The sequence below is a fragment of the Arachis hypogaea genome, chromosome 16, assembly GCF_003086295.3.
Source record: "Arachis hypogaea cultivar Tifrunner chromosome 16, arahy.Tifrunner.gnm2.J5K5, whole genome shotgun sequence".
NCBI classification, from domain to species: domain Eukaryota; kingdom Viridiplantae; phylum Streptophyta; class Magnoliopsida; order Fabales; family Fabaceae; genus Arachis; species Arachis hypogaea.
In genome coordinates, this window is record NC_092051.1 from 148190191 (window position 1) to 148209273 (window position 19083).

The 19083-nt window shown below is 30.5% G+C and overlaps 3 protein-coding genes and 1 long non-coding RNA gene across 5 annotated transcripts; all 4 read right to left on the minus strand.

The window, feature by feature from the left end:
• Positions 1-5112: 5112 nt before the first annotated feature.
• On the minus strand, positions 5113-8286 carry LOC112697747 (uncharacterized). The gene is made up of 5 exons (XM_025751061.3): positions 7594-8286; positions 6841-6979; positions 6374-6533; positions 5873-6070; positions 5113-5435 (listed from the first exon to the last, which is right to left on the minus strand). The coding sequence occupies exons 1-5, from the start codon at positions 8111-8113 to the stop codon at positions 5430-5432; spliced, it is 1023 nt and encodes a 340-aa protein (XP_025606846.1). The 5' UTR covers positions 8114-8286; the 3' UTR covers positions 5113-5429.
• A 2517-nt stretch (positions 8287-10803) lies between these two features.
• On the minus strand, positions 10804-13111 carry LOC112697748 (uncharacterized; the record flags this gene model as incomplete). The annotated part of the gene is made up of 4 exons (XM_025751062.3): positions 10804-11078; positions 11506-11702; positions 12006-12134; positions 12769-13111. Coding segments are annotated over 2 exons (396 nt in total), but the record flags the coding sequence as incomplete, so codon positions are not given.
• A 257-nt stretch (positions 13112-13368) lies between these two features.
• LOC112805978 (mitogen-activated protein kinase kinase kinase 20-like) lies at positions 13369-14344 on the minus strand. The gene has a single exon (XM_025848293.3). It carries the CDS (start codon positions 14342-14344, stop codon positions 13466-13468), a length of 879 nt encoding a protein of 292 aa, XP_025704078.1. The 3' UTR covers positions 13369-13465.
• A 1132-nt stretch (positions 14345-15476) lies between these two features.
• LOC112697749 (uncharacterized) lies at positions 15477-17124 on the minus strand. Of its 2 annotated transcripts, XR_003151287.3 has the most exons (3): positions 16912-17124; positions 16612-16811; positions 15477-15840 (listed from the first exon to the last, which is right to left on the minus strand). It is a non-coding gene; the product is annotated as an uncharacterized lncRNA (long non-coding RNA). The 2 variants fall into 2 exon arrangements; XR_003151286.3 differs by lacking the exon at positions 16912-17124 and having other exon boundaries at positions 16612-16906.
• Between the last annotated feature and the right edge of the window lie 1959 nt (positions 17125-19083).

Here is a 19083-nt window from a genome sequence, read left to right on the forward strand (position 1 = left end):
AAAGCGCGCGGTAGCAACGGAACTGGGTATTAAAACTAAATAATTTTTTTTTTAAAATTTAAATAAAACACTTTAAATCTTAAAAATTAAAATAGAATTATCCCAAACATAAAGACCAATTTATTACTTTACCTTTAATAATATTATTCAAGTGCAAGCAATGCAAAGTCTACCCTTGTGTGTATGTGTGTTTTGTTCTTTTCTTATCAAAAACAAAGTCTACGTTCTTAATACCTCTTCTAGGATTATTTTTCAGCAAAGAGAAACTTGGAAATAAAAATCATGATGATTTGGCAGATGTAAAACATCCTTGTGATGAAGATAATATTGAGGTGGGTGTTAACAATAATGTTTATATTTATTTCTTGTGACATCATGGCTGCTGCAATCACTAATCAGGGAACCAATTTTTCCCTACAAAACAAATTTGTATGACTATTTATTATTGGATATGTATTTAGTTCAATTTTCAGTTTTCATTTGTAGTAATCCTTTGCTAGAAATCTCCAAGTCAATCCTACAGCATCATATGGAGAATTAAGAACACACATAAAAACAAATAAGTGATTCATTGTGTTTGTGAGTCTACAAATGAATTATTGGTGTGTTTAAAACCAAGGTTCAATTTATTAGTAAATTCCTATAATTCGAACTAATTTATAATTAAAATATTTATAATTTTAAATTTTTTTTAATGAAAAAGGTTAAAAACCAACATTTTTAATATAAAAAAGAGAAGAGTTGGTTAATTCAAAAGTAAGATTAAAAAAAAAAGGAAGTATTAGCCATCTAAATTTTTCTTTTTTAATCATGTCCATTAAATACAAAATCTTAATCAAGTACCTAAAGTAATTTATTATTTTAACTAAACCTTTTATTTAATTAGATAATCTTTTACCTTTGCCCATAAAAAATTAGAAGATTATTATAATATGAGAATATAAAAGAATTTATAATATCAGATTAAACGAAACACCTGATTGTAAAATTATATTCAAGGCAGGGACCCCATTTAAAAGTTTTAAAACAATATATACTAAATTAAAAAATATTCCATAGCATATGACTTGCATTTCAGTGCAGCTAAACATAAAAAATCTAAAATAAACTGAAAGACGAATTTTGGGAAAACCGAATACATAAAATTTCCATGCATTGCAACACAAAATTTCAAGCACAATCAAAATATCATATTATTACATCACAGATAAAATATTATTATACATATGAATCCTTGACATTAGCAAATACGTCCATTGTTTTTTTTCTTGATAACTACTCTTATTGTCATGTTCAAACAAAGTTCTTCTAGAAGATATTAATTGATTGACATGAAAATTGAAGTATTGTTGTCATGTTGAAACATGCTACATCTTAAATACTTATATTTATGATTTTATAGACTAAGTCCATAGTCTGTTCCAGAAGTTACATGTGCACCAAGCATAGCTCATGATCCATAGTTGATTTCCTACGGCACTTGCTAGATTCTAATATCTAATGAATTCATATTAGAAGTAAATGGTCAAGAAAGACTAAAATAAACAAGGAAAACTTTTTTTTTTAACGTCAAAATATAATATTATGTGTTGATAATGCTCATTTTATGGTAAACCCTAAATAGTTATATATTTTCTAAACAGATTTAATGCATTTAATTTAATATATGACAAAAGAATATGTATAATTTTTTTTATTTGGTGAGTTATGTATAACTATTTATTTTATTATGTAACATTTAAAAACTATATGAAATATATTTAAGAATGGATACTAATACATGTTCTTGATGTAAGTATTAATTATGTGCTACCAACATTTTAAGTATTTTTTTTTTCAGAATTTTTTCACTTTTAAATTTTATTATAATCAAATTACCTAGATCGATAAATCTCACTTTTTATATTATTTTTAGTTTATTTATTCTTTAAATATGTATGGTTTAATTACTCTACTGGTCTTATAGTTTCGCTAAATTCTCAATCAGATCCCTATATTTTTTTTAATTGGGTCTCTACACCAATTTTTTTTTTCAATTAGGTTCCTCTTAACAGTAATTGATTTAATTGTATAAGGACTCAATTAAAAATAAATTGGTACAGAGATCTAAATAAAAAAAAGTATAGAGATCTAATTAAAAATAAAATTTGGTACAAGAATTCAATTAAAAAAATATAAAATTTAATTGAAAATTTTGTAAAACTATAAAAACCAACAAAATAATTAAACTAATATATATTAAAAATTTAAATTCGATCTTATATATGCAAAAACTTATTAATTAATAACATATACTTAAATAAAATTTAATTTTTGACCTGTAAGACCTAGAAATATTGTGAGAAATTAAAAGCAACTCGTATTTGATATCGATAAACATCAATTTTATTTTAGATGTGGAAATAATCATTCACAACACATTTATATTGTTTCATCTCTATCTCTCTCTCTCTCTCATTGGTCAAAAAACTAATAATAACTCTATGGAAACTTCTATAGAATTAACCTCAAGTTTCTATGTGTTTTTTAGTTTGACTTTAGAGACTTTTTTTTTTTTTTTGTACGTCTTCTCAACCTTTCAATTTTTAAAACACAGGATCCATAGTAGCCATATCATAAAATCTTCACAAAACACTTTCTGATACAAAAGAAACAAGAACCTTAGCCATTTGTTTTCCCATATGTTGAGCCATTTTGGTTGTGGAACTTTCCATCATGAAGCTGATGATGAACTACCATGCCCAACTCCAAGAAAATCCAAAACTAAGAAGGACAATCCCTTTTCGACACGTGGACTCGACAAATTCTCTGCACTCTTAGCTGATCTTGATGAGAGGAGGCAGAGGATTTACTCACAGATGAACCCTCATGAAATTTCATTTGTTAGGTTTGTATATTCTAGCACCAATGATTTTGTTCCTATAGTTGTGAAGGTGAAGAACAACAACAAGAGCCAAGAACTCAAGGTGGTGAAACCAAGAAAGTTAGATCATCATCATCATCATCCTCATCAAAGTGACAAGCCCACAGTTGAATCAAGTGAAATTATGGATGAATCAAAGCAACCCAAGTTGGAAAATGGTGATAAGAAGGTGAAAAAGAAGAGATTGAATTGGAATTTGAAGAGTTTTGATATGTGGAAGCCATGTTTCTATGTTCCAATGGTTATGATACTAATCTTGGTGCTGTTGACAATGTTTGGGAGATCAGTTTCAACACTTTGCACTTGCATTTTGTGGTATGTGATCCCTGCACTGAAGGGTAGTAATAGATCATCATCAAATTCAAGGATGTCGCCGAAGAATTCGAAGAAGAAAGATTATGCTAGAGGGGTGAGTGAGACCAAGAAGATTGTAATCAATGAAGGGTTGGTGAATGAAGAAAAGGTGAAGATTAAGAAAGAGTATGTTAGAGGTTGGAGTGAGAATAAGATGAACACAGATGGTTTAATGTCTCCAAGGATTTCTATTGGTGATTCTAATGATGAAGTTTCTAAGAACAAGTCTTCAGCAAAACACAGCCATAAGAAAAGCTGGTGAAGATTGTAATTTTCTGTTTTTCATTTCATAATTACCCTTTCTTTCACTTTTTTTTTTTCTTTTTGCTTTTTGTTCAAGGAAATTTTCAGTCTTTTTTTTTTCTGGAGTAGGAATAGGATTTTGATGCTGTGAATTATAGTAGTGTAAATTTCAATCTTGGTTGAAAAGTTTCAATGCTTCAAATGTCAATCACGTTATTACTTGTTTTGAGTGTAAAAGGATATAAGCTAAGTGGTAATATCCTTTCATGTTAGCTAATCTTGCTTCATGATCATGGTGTGGTTTATTTGCATCTAAGTTCCTTATGGTAAACACTATATTAACAACCAATATGTATTCCTTTTATTTTGTTAATTAAATACACAATTAATTAATAACAATCATATTTTTATAAGAAAGTATGAATAGTGCTATTGTAAGTTCTTTTATACTTATTATACTACCATGAAGAATAGACACATCTTTTCAAGATTTTTATAGTTTTGGCAGTTTTTCTCTTCATGGTAAAAGCTGATAAAGAAAATGAATAGGTTACTCAAATTATGAACCAAGGTCAGAACCTATGGTATGGATATTCATGATTTTACAGGAAAAGTCTAAAATTTCATCTAGCTTTTTGAATGAAAAGTTAGGTAAACATTGTTTAATATTACCCACTAAAATCAACCATTGGCATATGTAAAGTTGCATTGGTTAGGTTAGAAGTAGTAAATGAAACAACATGCATTTTCTGAAACTTTAGTGATGATTTCACTGGAATTAATCTTGTTGGATAATCTTTAATATATAGTTAAATTTGGTGCGTCATATAATGCTTTAATATATGTTATTGATGGAACATTTTGAATGTAAATCCTTTAAAGTGAGAAAATTGATAAACGAAATAAAATGAAAAGTTAATTATTATTGATTTTATAACTTCTACAAAATATGTACCTCATATCTTAATATTATTTTAATTTAAAAATAATCAACTCATTTACTCATCATTTTACTAACTTTCTCACTTTAAAAAATCTTGATCCAAGCATTTTACTAACTTTTTCACTTTAAAAAATCTTGATCCAAGCATTTCTATCCGTACATTTTTGTTTCTAGATTAAACATCCAACTCACTATGTTCCATCCCACTAATTAAATTTTTTTTGTTAAACTCCCACAAATTAAAGTTGATTGCCTTATTTTTTCAAAGGATGAAACCATTATTCACTAAATTAAATATGTATCCGAAAATCTTCCAACTATATAAACCTCTAATTCGATCCATGTTCATTTTTTACAAAATATCAAAAACAATTTAGTCTTGACTTGTAAGGGTAAACACGGATCAAATATAACAAAAATCTCGATTCGATCCGCACCAAAATTATCAGATCGGACCGGATCTTGGATATGTCCGCAAAATATATACATACCGCAATTTTCATATTGAATTCGGATAAATACCGCGAATATGCGGATCAGATTCGATCTATGAACACCCCTACCGACTTGCTTATCGCGAAACAACACAGCCCCTCCGTGAAATTTTAACACATTTCTTAATCCATTATTACACTAGAAAGAAAACCTGTGAGGCAACTTCACATTTCGATTTCGTAATCCATTTCTATCACCTTTTTAATTTTTATCCGCTACAAGATAGGGGTGACTAAAAATAACATATCTTTGCCTGGTGTTTAAAAACTAAAAACAAGAATATCCAAAAGGCAAAAACATATACAAATAATAATTATGACAATTGAACTATGATTAGTGCGAGTACAATTGACATCTCAAAAGACTACGAACCTTAGTGACCCAAAATGGTCTTAGTCATAGTCGCTAGAAAATGCATGGAATGGTCCATTTGCTAGAAACTTCTCAGTGTAGGCTTGGATCCATGAGTCCTTATTCCTGCATAACATAAAGAGACATGGTACTCAAAATTGGCAACCTTTGATCAATTTCAGACAGTCAAAATTATGTGGAATTCAATTATGTAAATTTTGGATTAACTTTTTACTTTTACTAGTAGTATATCTATTCTTAATATCATATACTTAGATAAGTGAAATCTACATAGCAATTGGATATTGAAATTAACATGTGGTTATTTCAGTTCAAATATGTGAGAATTTCAATTATCTAAACGATGATTTAACATTTGCCTTTGCTAATAGTATATACCTCTGCTTAATAACACTCAACAACACATAGAAAACTGAAATGCATACCTATTTGAATTGCAATAATCATATGTCAATTTAAATGTCCATATTTAAACCAAAAAAAAAATTCCGAGTGTACACTAGGGACAATCATAAGAATCATTTGAGATATCAAAATCTAACCCGGAATCTCCTTGGCCGCACATTCTCTGGGCTGTGGCGAGCATAAGGGGTATGGCGTCTAGGAGCTTCACTTTTATAATGATCTGCTGCCGTTGTTGACACTCTGTTGGTCTTTTCTTGAGTTTGATTTCTCGTGTTCCGAAAAAATCCATCTCTATCCCAGCTAACTTCATAATCAGCCTTTAATCTCGATCCTTGCTGTCAATAAACAAGAAATTCTACTGTCACTCATCACATAAACATATCTAAGTTTCCAATTTCCATCATGTATAATTCACAAATTGATGCAAGTGTGAGGCGGCTTTATACTTCCAGTTTAAGCAATTGCCATAACACTTCTGACCACAGTCATTGACAGTAAAATGAACTGATCATCTTACTATAGACATCCAAAACAGAAATAGTGACAAATGACAATAAAGATGTGAATTGCAGTGTAGTAAGAAACTATGCTTATTTCACAGTGGAGTTACCAAACATAAGTCAGAAACAAGCCAATACCTTTTGCAATGAGCGACCACATAGAACTCTCAATGCATCATGGAAGTCTCTATATTTTTCAAACTGAACCACAATCTTACAGTAAAGGCCTGAAACCAGGTCTCCGCCGTCTTCATTTGCATCCTTACCTGGATCATCGTCCTCAGCAACATTAAGATTCCTATTAAATGTAAGTTACAGAACAAGAAAATTATGTACACCCATAGTAAGGTGAAATATGATCATTCTCATATAAGTATCAGTATAGGGTGGAATATAACAACATTTAACAATAAGTACAGCAAATTAAGAAGGTTCATTGTACTGCTTAAAAAGGTCAAAGAAACAAAATCATGTTAGGAAAAAATATAGCCTTCACCTCCAACCTAATCATGATTAAAAATGTTTGTTTCTTGAAAAAATAAAATCATTGAAAATCAAATACAAGATAAAAACATCCTTTAAAAACAATCAATTCCTGCAAGTACCTTATCTTGCCAAATGTTGAGAAGATGGTATGTGTGACGAGCATGGAAGGCTTAGAAGAAACTCTAGGCTCAGCAAACCATCGTGAGGGAACACCCCTCAAAATAATCGTATCTGGTTCACGCTTCCCTCTATAGTACCCTGCAGAAAGATCAAACCTTTACACCTAATTAAAAATACAATCCAGCCCTTCCCTTTCAAATCACATAAAGAAAAAACCAAAAATCAGACCCAAGAAAAGAAGCAGCTCAAATTAGTTCCCAAAAATGATCTTCGCATCAAACTAGTCCTCTAGAGATTTTGAGCATCAATATCATCCTTCAAAGTTTAAAATAAACATCAAGTCAATCTTCTAAATTCTAATGCATATTAGGCATCAACTTTAGTCCTTAATTTACGAAGAGACTCTAATTCGATGTACTACAAATCTTTCTAGCAAGCCTTTAAGCACTTAGTAATAAGAACATGAGTGAACGATCAAAGGCCAAAACACTCCCTGAAGTTGATAATCGTCTTTAATTTCATCCTTGAAGTGAACACCTAAGTACAAACCTGACCAATTTGACTACTATAACAAAAGCTGCTAAGCCTTTCTCACTAGCTCGGATCAGCTACATTGATTAAACTTGACCACTTTTACTCATTTTTGAAGATTTCGAGGACCTTATAAACAAATATATAGTCATTACCACTTTACATTACTACTAATTTCATGGTTTACACAAAAAATAAGAAGAATGAACGCAGAGACAAACCTCGAGTATCAAACGCAAAAAAGTGTTCCCAATCTTTCTTCATTGCCTCAAAATCATCCGAAACGGGAACAGCAACATCAAGCTTGAACTTAACCCCTTCAAGATTCAGCTCAATCCCGTTCATCTTCTCCACCAACCTCTTCCTCCACTCCCAAACCCTCTTTTCAACCGCACCCTCGCCTTCCTCATCTTCTTCTTCAATGAACTCGAGATTCCAGATCCTGAGAGTCCCCGAAGCAACAGGCTCCTCGCGCTTCCGCTTCTTGAGGTCCCTCACGCGCTTAACGTCGAGGTCGTCCTCGGGAATCGCGAGGGAGTGAGTGGTGTGAAGGTAGTCGATGAGAGCGCGCTTCATCTTCCACTCGTCGACGGAGGTAACGGTTGCGGCGAGAGGGTAGATAGTGAGCGTGAGCTTCACGCGCGGGACGAGCGTGAGGCCGCTGCTGTTGTCAATCTCTAACGGTTTCGTTGGGCGAAACGGCCTTGACCGTTGGGGTTGTTGGTCGTTGCTGTTGCTCATTGTCCAAACTCACAAATTCTCACAACACTTCACAGTCACAATAAAATGAGATTCGGATTCGAAGCTGAAGAAGAAGAGGGGAGTTTTCTGAAGCTAGTGCTGACAGCTGCCACTGTAACCGTGATTATGGCGGCCAACGACGAAACGCTGTCGTTTCGTTTACTAAACTGGATGGGGTTTCTTTTATTATTTATTTGAATAAATATCATATTCAATATTATTCAATTTTGTATTATTGTAAAATTATTTTTTATAACTTTTATTGTTTAGAAAATTTAAAATCAATAAAATTTAAGATAAAAAAATGTTTAGCTAAAAGTTATTTTCTTAGTTAAACTTTATTTATATATTTATTTTAAAATGAACTAAAAAACTAATTTTAATATTAAAAATGTTAGAAAATTATCTAATCAGAGTTTTACAGTACACAATTTTAAAAATAAATTACTTTTAATAATATTTCAATACACAAATATATATATATATATATATAATTCTCTTACATACATAAAAAATAATTTCAATAATTAATTCTTACACATTCAATAAACAATTATTCTTATCATAATCCAACAAAAAAATATATATCAGTCCACCCAAAAAAAATATTTCAATTTAGATTTGTAAGTGTTAACACTGTTATTAGTAGAAAATTTTAAATTTTTTAATAAATTTATTATATATATATATATATAATTTTACAATCAAAATGTGTCACATGTCACTTTTTTATTATAATTGAAATCAAATCTTTTCCTTCAAAATTAAAGAATTCTCCTGTCTTCTTTATTAATTTTACAACCAAAATATGTCACATATCACTTTCTCATTATAATTAAAATTAAAGAATTTTTTTCTCCTCCTTACTAATTTTACAACCAAAATATGTCACATGTCACTTTCTCATTACAATTTAAATTAAATCTTTCCCTCAAAAATTAGATAATTCTCCTCTCCTCTTTATTAATTTTACAACCAAAATGTGTCATATATCACTCGCTCATTGTAATTGAAATTAAATATTTTCCCCCAAAATTAAAGAATTTTTCTCTTCTCTTTACTAATTTTACAAACAAAATGTACCACATGTCATCCCCTCGTTGCAATTGGAATCAAATATTTTCTTCCAAAATTAAAGAGTTCTCCTCTCCTCTCTCTTCCTTTTTCTATTTCTCTCATTTCTTCAACCACTCTATCTATTTCATATGTCATTATCAATATTAATGACTAATTACTTATTTGACAATCAAAATGTGCAATACGACATTCTTTAATTGCATTAAAATTAAAATTGAAATATACTTATATTATGTATCATATAATACTATCTAATTTAATAATCAAATGTGTCACATGACACGTCTTATTAAAATTGAGAGAAAATATTTTTTTTTAAAAATTAATAAACTCCCTTTCTAAATTCTCTCATCTACCTCTCTTCATTTTTTTATTTCTCTGTACTATTTTTACTCTATATATATAATTTATATTTTATATTAATAATTTGACTAATTAAAACATGTCATTTGATTTTTTTTACAATTAAAAAAATTTCTTCCAAAATTAACAAACTCCCACTCTCACTCTCATTCTTCATCTTTATCTTTCTCTCTCTTTTCTCTCATTCTCAATTTTTTCTATTTTTCTCTTCTACAGAAAACAAAATTAACAAAATAATATAATTTAAATAAAAAATATTATTATTATTACTATTGTTATTATATACATAGTTTTTTATTTAGTTTTAAATTTTTACCGCTTATCTTTTTAATCTATATTTTTATTTCTCTTCTTTCAAATATTTATTACATATAATTTGGAGAGAATACTAATGTTATAATTAAAAGTTAAAATCAAGATTTAATTTTTTAAAAAAATTAATTTTGAGTTAATTTTATAATTATCAGTATAATTTTTTTATGTTAATATCTAATTATATTTTTATATACACAGAGAAAAAATATTATTTTTAAATAGCAAATATAAAAATTATTTATTTCTATCTGTGCAATAGACTTAACAGTTAACACTTAATTAAATGTAAAAGTATATACGTTAAATTATTTTAAATTTTAGATAATGAATGTTAAAATTAATTATTAATAAAAAATTAGACTCTTTCATATAAAAATAATAACTAAAACTCTTATTATTTGATTTTTATCTACTAATACCTTGGTCTTTTTAATTAGAGACTTTTGTCAACCTACAATTTTTTTTAAGAGTAGTTTGATTTTATAAATCTTTTATATCACGCATAATCTATACTGTTAGAATAAAGTAGACTATAATTTTAAAAAATTTATATTCCTGTAATATTATTACGAGTAAAAATACTAGTATATTAAATATTTGAATTATGTATGTTTTTTATAAAAATATTTTAATTGAGAATTTTAACATGTGTTTTTAGAATATATATTCCCTAAATTTTATAAACAAATTGAATTAGTTGTCAATAATTTTTTAAGAGCATGAAATAAATATCTAGAATTTCTACTAGTGAACAATAACAAATAAGTGCAATTTTTGTTACGACATTTAAATTAAGTTTTATGTTGACAAAAGTAGTTAAAATGAGAATATCTTATACAAGGAAGAAATTTTAACACATTTCTTAATCCATTATTACACTAGAAAGAAAACTTGTGAGGCAACTTCAACGCATTTCGTAATTTATTTCTATCACCTTTTTAATTTTTATCCGCTACAAGACAGGAGTGACAAAAGATAATATATCTTTGATTGGTGTTTAAAAACTAAAAACAAGAATATCCAAAAGGCAAAAACATATACAAATAATAATTATGACAATTGAACTATGATTAGTGTGAGTACAATTGACATCTCAAAAGACTATGAGCCTTAGTGACCCAAAATGGTCTTAGTCATAGTCGCTAGAAAATGCATGGAATCATTTACTAGAAAATTCTCAGTTTAGGCTTAGATCCATGAGTCCTTATTCCTGCATAACATAAAGGGACTTGGTAGTCAAAATTGGCAACCTTTGATCAATTTTAGACAGTCAAAATTATGTGGAATTCAATTCTGTAAATGTTGGATTAACTTTTTACTTTTACTAGTAGTATATCTATCCTTAATATCATATACTTGGATAAGTGAAATCTACATAGCAATTGGATATTGAAATTAACATGTGATTATTTCAGTTCAAATATGTGAGAATGTCAATTATCTAAACGTTGATTTAACATTTGGCTTTGCTTATGCTTAATAAGACACTCAACAACACATAGACAACTGAAATGCATACCTATTTGAATTGCAATAATCATATGTCAATTTAAATGTCCATATTTAAACCAATAAAAAAAAATCCGAGTGTAAACTAGGGACAATCATAAGAGTCATTTGAGATATCAAAATCTAACCCGGAATCTCCTTGGTCGCACATTCTCTGGCTGTGGCGAGCATAAGGGGTATGGCGTCTAGGAGCTTCACTTTTGTAATGATCTGCTGCCATTGTTGACACTCTGTTGGTCTTTTCTTGTGTTTGATTTCTTGTGTTCCGAAAAAATCCATCTCTATCCCAGCTAACTTCATAATCAGCCTTTAATCGCGATCCTTGCTGTCAATAAACAAGAAATTCTACTGTCACTCATCACATAAACATATCTAAGTTTCCAATTTCCATCATGTATAATTCACGAATTGATGCCAGTGTGAGGCGGCTTTATACTTCCAGTTTAAGCAATTGCCATAACACTTCTGACCACAGTCATTGACAGTAAAATGAACTGATCATCTTACTATAGACATCCAAAACAGAAATAGTGACAAATGACAATAAAGATGTGAATTGCAGTGTAGTAAGAAACTATGCTTATTTCACAGTGGAGTTACCAAACATAAGTCAGAAACAAGCCAATACCTTTTGCAATGAGCGACTACATAGAACTCTCAATGCATCATGGAAGTCTCTATATTTTTCAAACTGAACCACAATCTTACAAGTAAAGGCCTGAAACCAGGTCTCCGATGTCTTCATTTGCATCCTTACCTGGATCATCGTCCTCAGCAACATTAAGATTTCTATTAAATGTAAGTTACAGAACAAGAAAATTATGTACACCCATAGTAAGGTGAAATATGATAATTCTCATATAAGTATCAATATAAGGTGGAATATAACAACATTTAACAATAAGTACACCAAATTAAGAAGGTTCATTGTACTGCTTAAAAAGGTCAAAGAAACAAAATCATTGAGCATCAATCTCATCCTTCAAAGTTTAAAATAAACACTAAGTCAATCTTCTAAATTCTAATGTATATTAGGCATCAACTTTAGTCCTTAATCTGCGAAGAGACTCTAATTCGATGTACTACAAATCAAGAAGCAAGCCTTTAAGCACTTAGTAATAAGAACATGAGTGAACGATCAAAGGCCAAACCACTCCCTGAAGTTGATAATCGTCTTCAATTTCATCCTTGACCAATTTGACTACCATAACAAAAGCTACTAAGCCTTTCTCACTAGCTGGGATCAGCTACATTGATTAAACTTGACCACTTTTACTCATTTTTGAAGATTTCAAGGACCTTATAGACAAATTTATAGTCATTACCACTTTACATTACTACTAATTTCATGGTTTACACAAAAAATAAGAAGAATGAACGCAGAGACAAACCTCGAGTATCAAACGCAAAAAACTGTTCCCAATCTTTCTTCATTGCCTCAAAATCATCCGAATCGGGAACAGCAACATCAAGCTTGAACTTAACCCCTTCAAGATTCAGCTCAATCACGTTCATCTTCTCCACCAACCTCTTCCTCCACTCCCAAACCCTCTTCTCAACCACACCCTCGCCTTCCTCATCTTCTTCTTCAACGAACTCAGGATTCCAGATCCTGAGAGTCCCCGAAGCAACAGGCTCCTCGCGCTTCCGCTTCTTGAGGTCCCTCACGCGCTTAACGCCGAGGTCGTCCTCGGGAATCGCGAGGGAGTGTTGGGGTTGTTGGTCGTTGCTAATTAAATTATTTGATCATATACTGAAAGCAAGATTATAAAAGAAAGAAAGAAAAAGAAAATTGAAAGAACCCATAACATTCGAAGCACAAATAGCAAACATAACTATTGTTATTAAAATAGTTTATTAAATCTTACAAATCATAAATGTTAAGCAACAGACTCATTTTGTATCAATACTTTGTACAATTCATAATTCATTATGTATCAACAGACCCAAAAAACCCTACGGCATAGCCATCATGCCCTTGAAAGGGGACACAATAAACCAAACCATTCAATCTTACAATGTCATCAGAATAGCTCTAATTACATAAACCATAAATAAAGTTGCAATGAAACTAATTAAGAAAAACAATCATAGCCAAGTTGCAAGATAATATGAATGAAACAATGTGATATAAAGGAAAGGATGATCAAGAAGCCTGTCAGCAGTCCATCTCTTGCTAGGATCCTTCATGAAGCACTTATCCAGAAAATCATGACAGAAAAAACCGATTCCCTGCGGCTTCTTGGGTGATAGTTCATGATGCTCAACCAAATACCTCAACTCCTCAATAAGCAAAGGGCTCTCACCCCAGGCAGGCAATCCAGTGAGCATTTCAATCACTATGCAACCAAGTGCCCATATATCCATCGGAGCATCAATATGACCAGAAAACGCTTCCGGTGACAAGTATAATGGCGTACCTCTCGGCTTGGACTTCCACAACTCAACATCTGCTTCCTCCTCTTTGGTTTTCGATAATCCAAAATCCGCAATCTTCAATTGATAGTTTGCAATCTCTTTATCCAATGAAGGAAACACAAGAATGTTCTCCGGCTTGAGGTCACAGTGGACGATTCCTTTGCGATGAATATGCGAAAGCCCTTTAACAATCATGCGTGCATAGACACTCACCTCGGTCTCGGGAAGAGGTTTCTTGTGGATCAAGTCAGCCAAAGAACCGTGAGGAGCATATTCCAAGAAAAGATTGTAAAAGCAACGTCCATGCTCTACTGTGGTTTCAGTTCCAAAGCATTGAATGATTTCTTGGCAACCACTGCTTTCACCTTCCCAAACTGATTTAAAAATCTGTTCCTCTTTCTTCAGTGAGAATGCCAGTTTGGGAATAGAGCTCTTCACAGCAATGAAGCTATGAAACCGTTTTTGTTCATCAACAAGAATGCCAAGATAAACAGTGCCATAAGAACCTGCTCCCAAGACCTCCACCTTCTTCCATTGTAAATCACTCATCTTGAATTGATTTTTCTTACTCCTGAATCAGCATCAAAGGTTACATGCATATAATGCATATAGTGATCAAATAATTTTATTTATGAATATACAAATTTTTTACATACCTGCAGTGGTTAGTTCTTTTGGCTCTTTTTTAGAATTCTCAACTCAGCTTTGTGTTCGATTAATTATTACCAAGTTCGTTATAGCTTTGTGCTATTTATATTGTTTACTTGTATCACTTGAACGAGTAGATTTCTTGGCGGAAAGATAATAAAGACAGTGTCAGTAGGAATAATTTAAACCAGAAAACAAATTTAGAAATCTTGAAATATCTTTATCCTATAACAGTTTTGAACTAACTTTAATTTTAAAATCCGAATAAAAAGTGAAATATATCTTTATCTCTATTTCATAACATTTTTTACTAACAAAATCATCTTTCTATCCATCTATTTATCTAGTCTAATTTGATTATCCAAAAATTTAAATAGATATAATTTAAATTAATTATTTAATTTAATTTAATAAAAATAAATGTACTCATTTTGCTTGTCATAATTTATGATTAATTATGACTAGTATTTTAATTTCTAATAATTGAAGAGCAGAGTCTGGTCACTGAACAAATTAGCTCAGCTCGCTTACTTATTAGACGAATTGTATGCAGTATCCAAAAAAAATATATTTATAAAAAAATTATTTATATAAAAAATATACATTAATTGTGCCTATCATTTTTTTCTGCAAGTATTAAGAATCCTAGGAGATACATATTGGTTTAAATGTTTCATGGCGGTGATTGCATTGAAATGCTCATTGAATCTGAGGAGAGTTTAAGGTTTAGGTTGGGTTCCATAAACAAAAAACAAGCACCTAACGTTCCAATGAATATTGGTTCTATCATTTTTCGCTCTAAAACATGAAGAGATGCGTTTGTGATCAACCTCGTATAATTTGGACTCACTTGCTTTTACTGTGGCCATTCCAGGTGTTGCATTTATGATTTACCACGGTTTTTTGGCTTTTAACTACAATTTTAAGAACTGTGGAGACCTTAACTTAGCCACAACATAACAAAAATTAGCCAGAGCTTTTAATCGCAGCTAAATCCCACTATGAAACAGAAAAAATTATTGGCCACAACAAATTTGCCATGGTTTTAACCGTGGCTAACTATGAAGATTCCAATAAAAAAAATGATATTCTACATTTTATTAGCGTTACATCAAATTTGACAGTAAAAAAATATTTTTTTTATATATATGAAATAAATTCAACATCCATACATATAAGATAGAGCAAAGGAATTCAACAACGCAAAATAACAAAATACATTTAGAATTAACACTTCATCGTGTGCTCAATTAGAGGATTGGCTGTTAATAGCTTTCAACCTCCTATGCAACTTCACTAGCTAGAGCTAAACATTGTAAGTGAAGACCTTCAATGTCTCCTGGGAGGCTGGAATCATGCACTAACGAATATGAGCTCAATCGTTAAAGATCTGTGCACTGCCATGCAAAAAAAAATTATGCAAAGGTGAGAAAGAAATATAGTGATGCAAAGCAACAAGAAGAAACAAACTTTGTACTTCATATCTAATAACAGTTAAGAAACTAAGAATAATTCAAAGCAAAAAGTGAGACCCAACTTCAATGAATCAATAGATGGACATGACTTATATTATTTGTGCTTTTCATTGATCTGTCTCTCCTTTACATATTCTCCATCATAATCCAAAATTCTTCAAATATTAATTTCATTTCATAATGTATTAAGTAATTAAGCATGGCAACAAAATCACATACAAGATAGAACACCATTCCTACCTACAAACACGATAAAACAATCAGCCACCTTCTTAATTGGAACATGATGAAAATTCTCAACTATATAAAATTTTTCTCTACACTAGGTTTAAAATTGGCTTCTCTAAATATATTAGTAAAGAGAGTAAACTAAGGGCACATAATTGGAAAGAAAGAAACAATGTGGAAGCAGAAAACCAGAGCTAAGTGGCAATAACTCTTGGCATTACTCTCTGATGCCTTCAAATGGATCTGAAATTATCGCATGGCAAATTGATAATAATCAAGAAAAATATCCTGATACAACAAATCTTATGATGGTTAGATAGAGACTAAGAACACTGGAAAGAGCAAAAGTTAAATGCAATCACATCTTCCAATTGATGAAATAAAGACAACACAATACACGAGCTCAATGAATAGACCAAAATCTTTTTTACAACTAAAAATAAAAGGGGAAAAGAAAAAACTCACCCGAAGCGGCTGAACTAGCACTGAATAGCGGTTACTCAGGAGCCGAGGAATCAACACTAGCGATCGTCATCGCCACCATGCTCGAATAGATCTATGAGGCGGAGAATAGGCAGATCTGGCATGCAAAGGAGTTTTCCTGACCTTGGTGCCCACGAACTCCATGATTTCCAATGCAAGGCTAGGATTCAACGTCGGAGAAGCTGGAGGAAGGCAGACAAAGAGGGTAAATTGGGAAATACGAAGGGACAAAATATAAAAGAGGCTAGGATTCAATGCTTCAAATTTCAATAATGTTATTACCTGTTTTGAGTGTAAAAGGATATAAGCTAAGTGGTAATATCCTTTCATGTTAACTAATCTTGCTTCACGATCATGGTGTGGTTTATTTGCATCTAAGTTCCTTAGAGTAAACATATATTAACAACCAATATGTATTCCTTTTATTTTGTTAATTAAATACACAATTAATTAATAACAATCATATTTTTATAAGAATATAAAAATATTTAAAGTATGAATAGTGCTGTTGTAAGTTATTTTATACTTACTACCATGAAGAATAGACACACATATTTACAAGATTTTTTTTCCTTTTGGGCTCCCAAGGAGGGGTTCAATTACATTCATATCATTTTTGGCACTTTTTTCGGCTAAAAAATTTTGATATGGAAGCAAAATGAGTGATATACATTAACATGGTAATTTTGTATGTTTTTTAAAATTGTGAGAGTACACAAATCGGATTCTCCGATTTTTGTTTAAAAGGTGGAAAAAATTTAGAGTACACAAATCGGAGAGTGTTAGAAAATTGAAAAACTCAAGAGTACATAAATCGACTATGCGAGTTATTTGATTTTAAAATTTTGCTTAAGAAATCGCATGGTTCGATTTGTGGTTGGGAATGAAGGAAACACAAGAATGTTCTCCGGCTTGAGGTCACAGTCGACGATTTCTTTGCGATAAATATGTGAAAGCCTTTTAACAATCATGCGTGCATAGACACTCACCTCGGCCTCGGGAAGAGGTTTCTTGTGGATCAAGTCAGCCAAAGAACCGTGAGGAGCATACTCCAAAAAAAGATTATAAAAGCAACGTTCATACTCTACTGTAGTCTCAGTTCTAAAGCATTGAATGATTTCTTGGCAACCACCGCTTTTACTTTCCCAAACTGATTTAAAAATCTGTTCCTCTTGCTTTAGTGAGAATGTCAATTTGGGAACAGAGCTCTTCACAACAATAAAGCTATGAAATCGTATTTGTTCATCAACAAGAACGTCAAGATAAACAGTGCCATAAGAACCTGCTCCCAAGACTTCTAGCTTCTTCTATTGTAAATCATTCATCTTGGATTGATTTTTCTTGTTCCTGAATCAACATCAAAAGTTACATGCATACAGTGATCAAATAATTTTATTTATGAATATACAAATTTATTACATACCTTCAGTTGGCTAGTTCTTTTAGTTCTGTTTTAGGATTCTCAACTCAGCTTTGTGTTCATTAATTATTACTATGTTTCCTTATACCTTGTGGCTTGTTCGAATAATTATTACTATGTTTCCCTTAGTTATGCGTTTATTTTATTAATGGAAAGATAATATTTGATTTGCATATATAATAGAAGATATAAAGACAGTGTTAGTAGAATTAATTTAAACTAAAAAATAAATTCAAAAATCTTGATATATCTCTATCTTATGAAAGTTTTGAACCAATTTTAATTTTTAAACCCAAATAAAAAGTGAAATATATCTTATATATCTTATGACAGTTTTAAACCCAGATTTTATTAGTAAAAAAATTATAAAATAGAGATCATTTAATTTTAGAATCTTTGCTTCTGTTTCATGGTATTTATGTCTATTATGGTCTCTATAATTTCTTTTAAATTTTAAAAGTCAACCAAATATCTAGTCTAGTTTGATTATCTAAAAATTTAAATAGGTATAATTTAAATTAATGATTTAATTTAATTTAATAAAAATAAATGTACTCATTTTGCTATATCCATATGATTAATTATGACTAGTATTTTAATTTCCAATAACGGATGAGCAGAGTTCGTTTTAACTTCCAAAAAGTTAATTCATAACTTTTTAAAGAAATAGAAATACATGACTTCTTCTTTTTATTTTTCAATAAGTCATTCTATCATTTTTTTAAAAAAAGATTGACTTTAAAACAAAAAAATCTACTTTTATTTTTGGCTCTGTAAAAATACTTCATGTTTCTACTGAAAATACTAATTGTATGTATTATCCAAAAAAAAAATTTAAATGATAATTTTTTATTTATATAAAAAATATCCATTAATTGTGCCTATCATTTTTTTTCCTTATTTTTTTCTACAAGTATTAAGAATTCTAAGAGATACATATTGGTTTAAATTATTCTGCACGGTGATTTTATTGAAATGCTCATTGAATCTTAGGAGAGTTTAAGGTTTATGGTTAGTTCCATAAACAAAAACAA

Excerpts from the sequence above, each read along its gene's own strand:
- LOC112697747 (XM_025751061.3), bottom strand. The coding sequence starts at position 8,113 with ATGAGCAACAGCAACGACCAACAACCCCAACGGTCAAGGCCGTTTCGC. Across the intron at positions 6,980-7,593 it reads TTTTGCGTTTGATACTCGAG|GGTACTATAGAGGGAAGCGT; the intron begins GTTTGTCTCTGC and ends ATCTTTCTGCAG. Across the intron at positions 6,071-6,373 it reads GTGGTCGCTCATTGCAAAAG|CAAGGATCGAGATTAAAGGC; the intron begins GTATTGGCTTGT and ends GTTTATTGACAG.
- LOC112805978 (XM_025848293.3), bottom strand. The coding sequence starts at position 14,344 with ATGAGTGATTTACAATGGAAGAAGGTGGAGGTCTTGGGAGCAGGTTCT.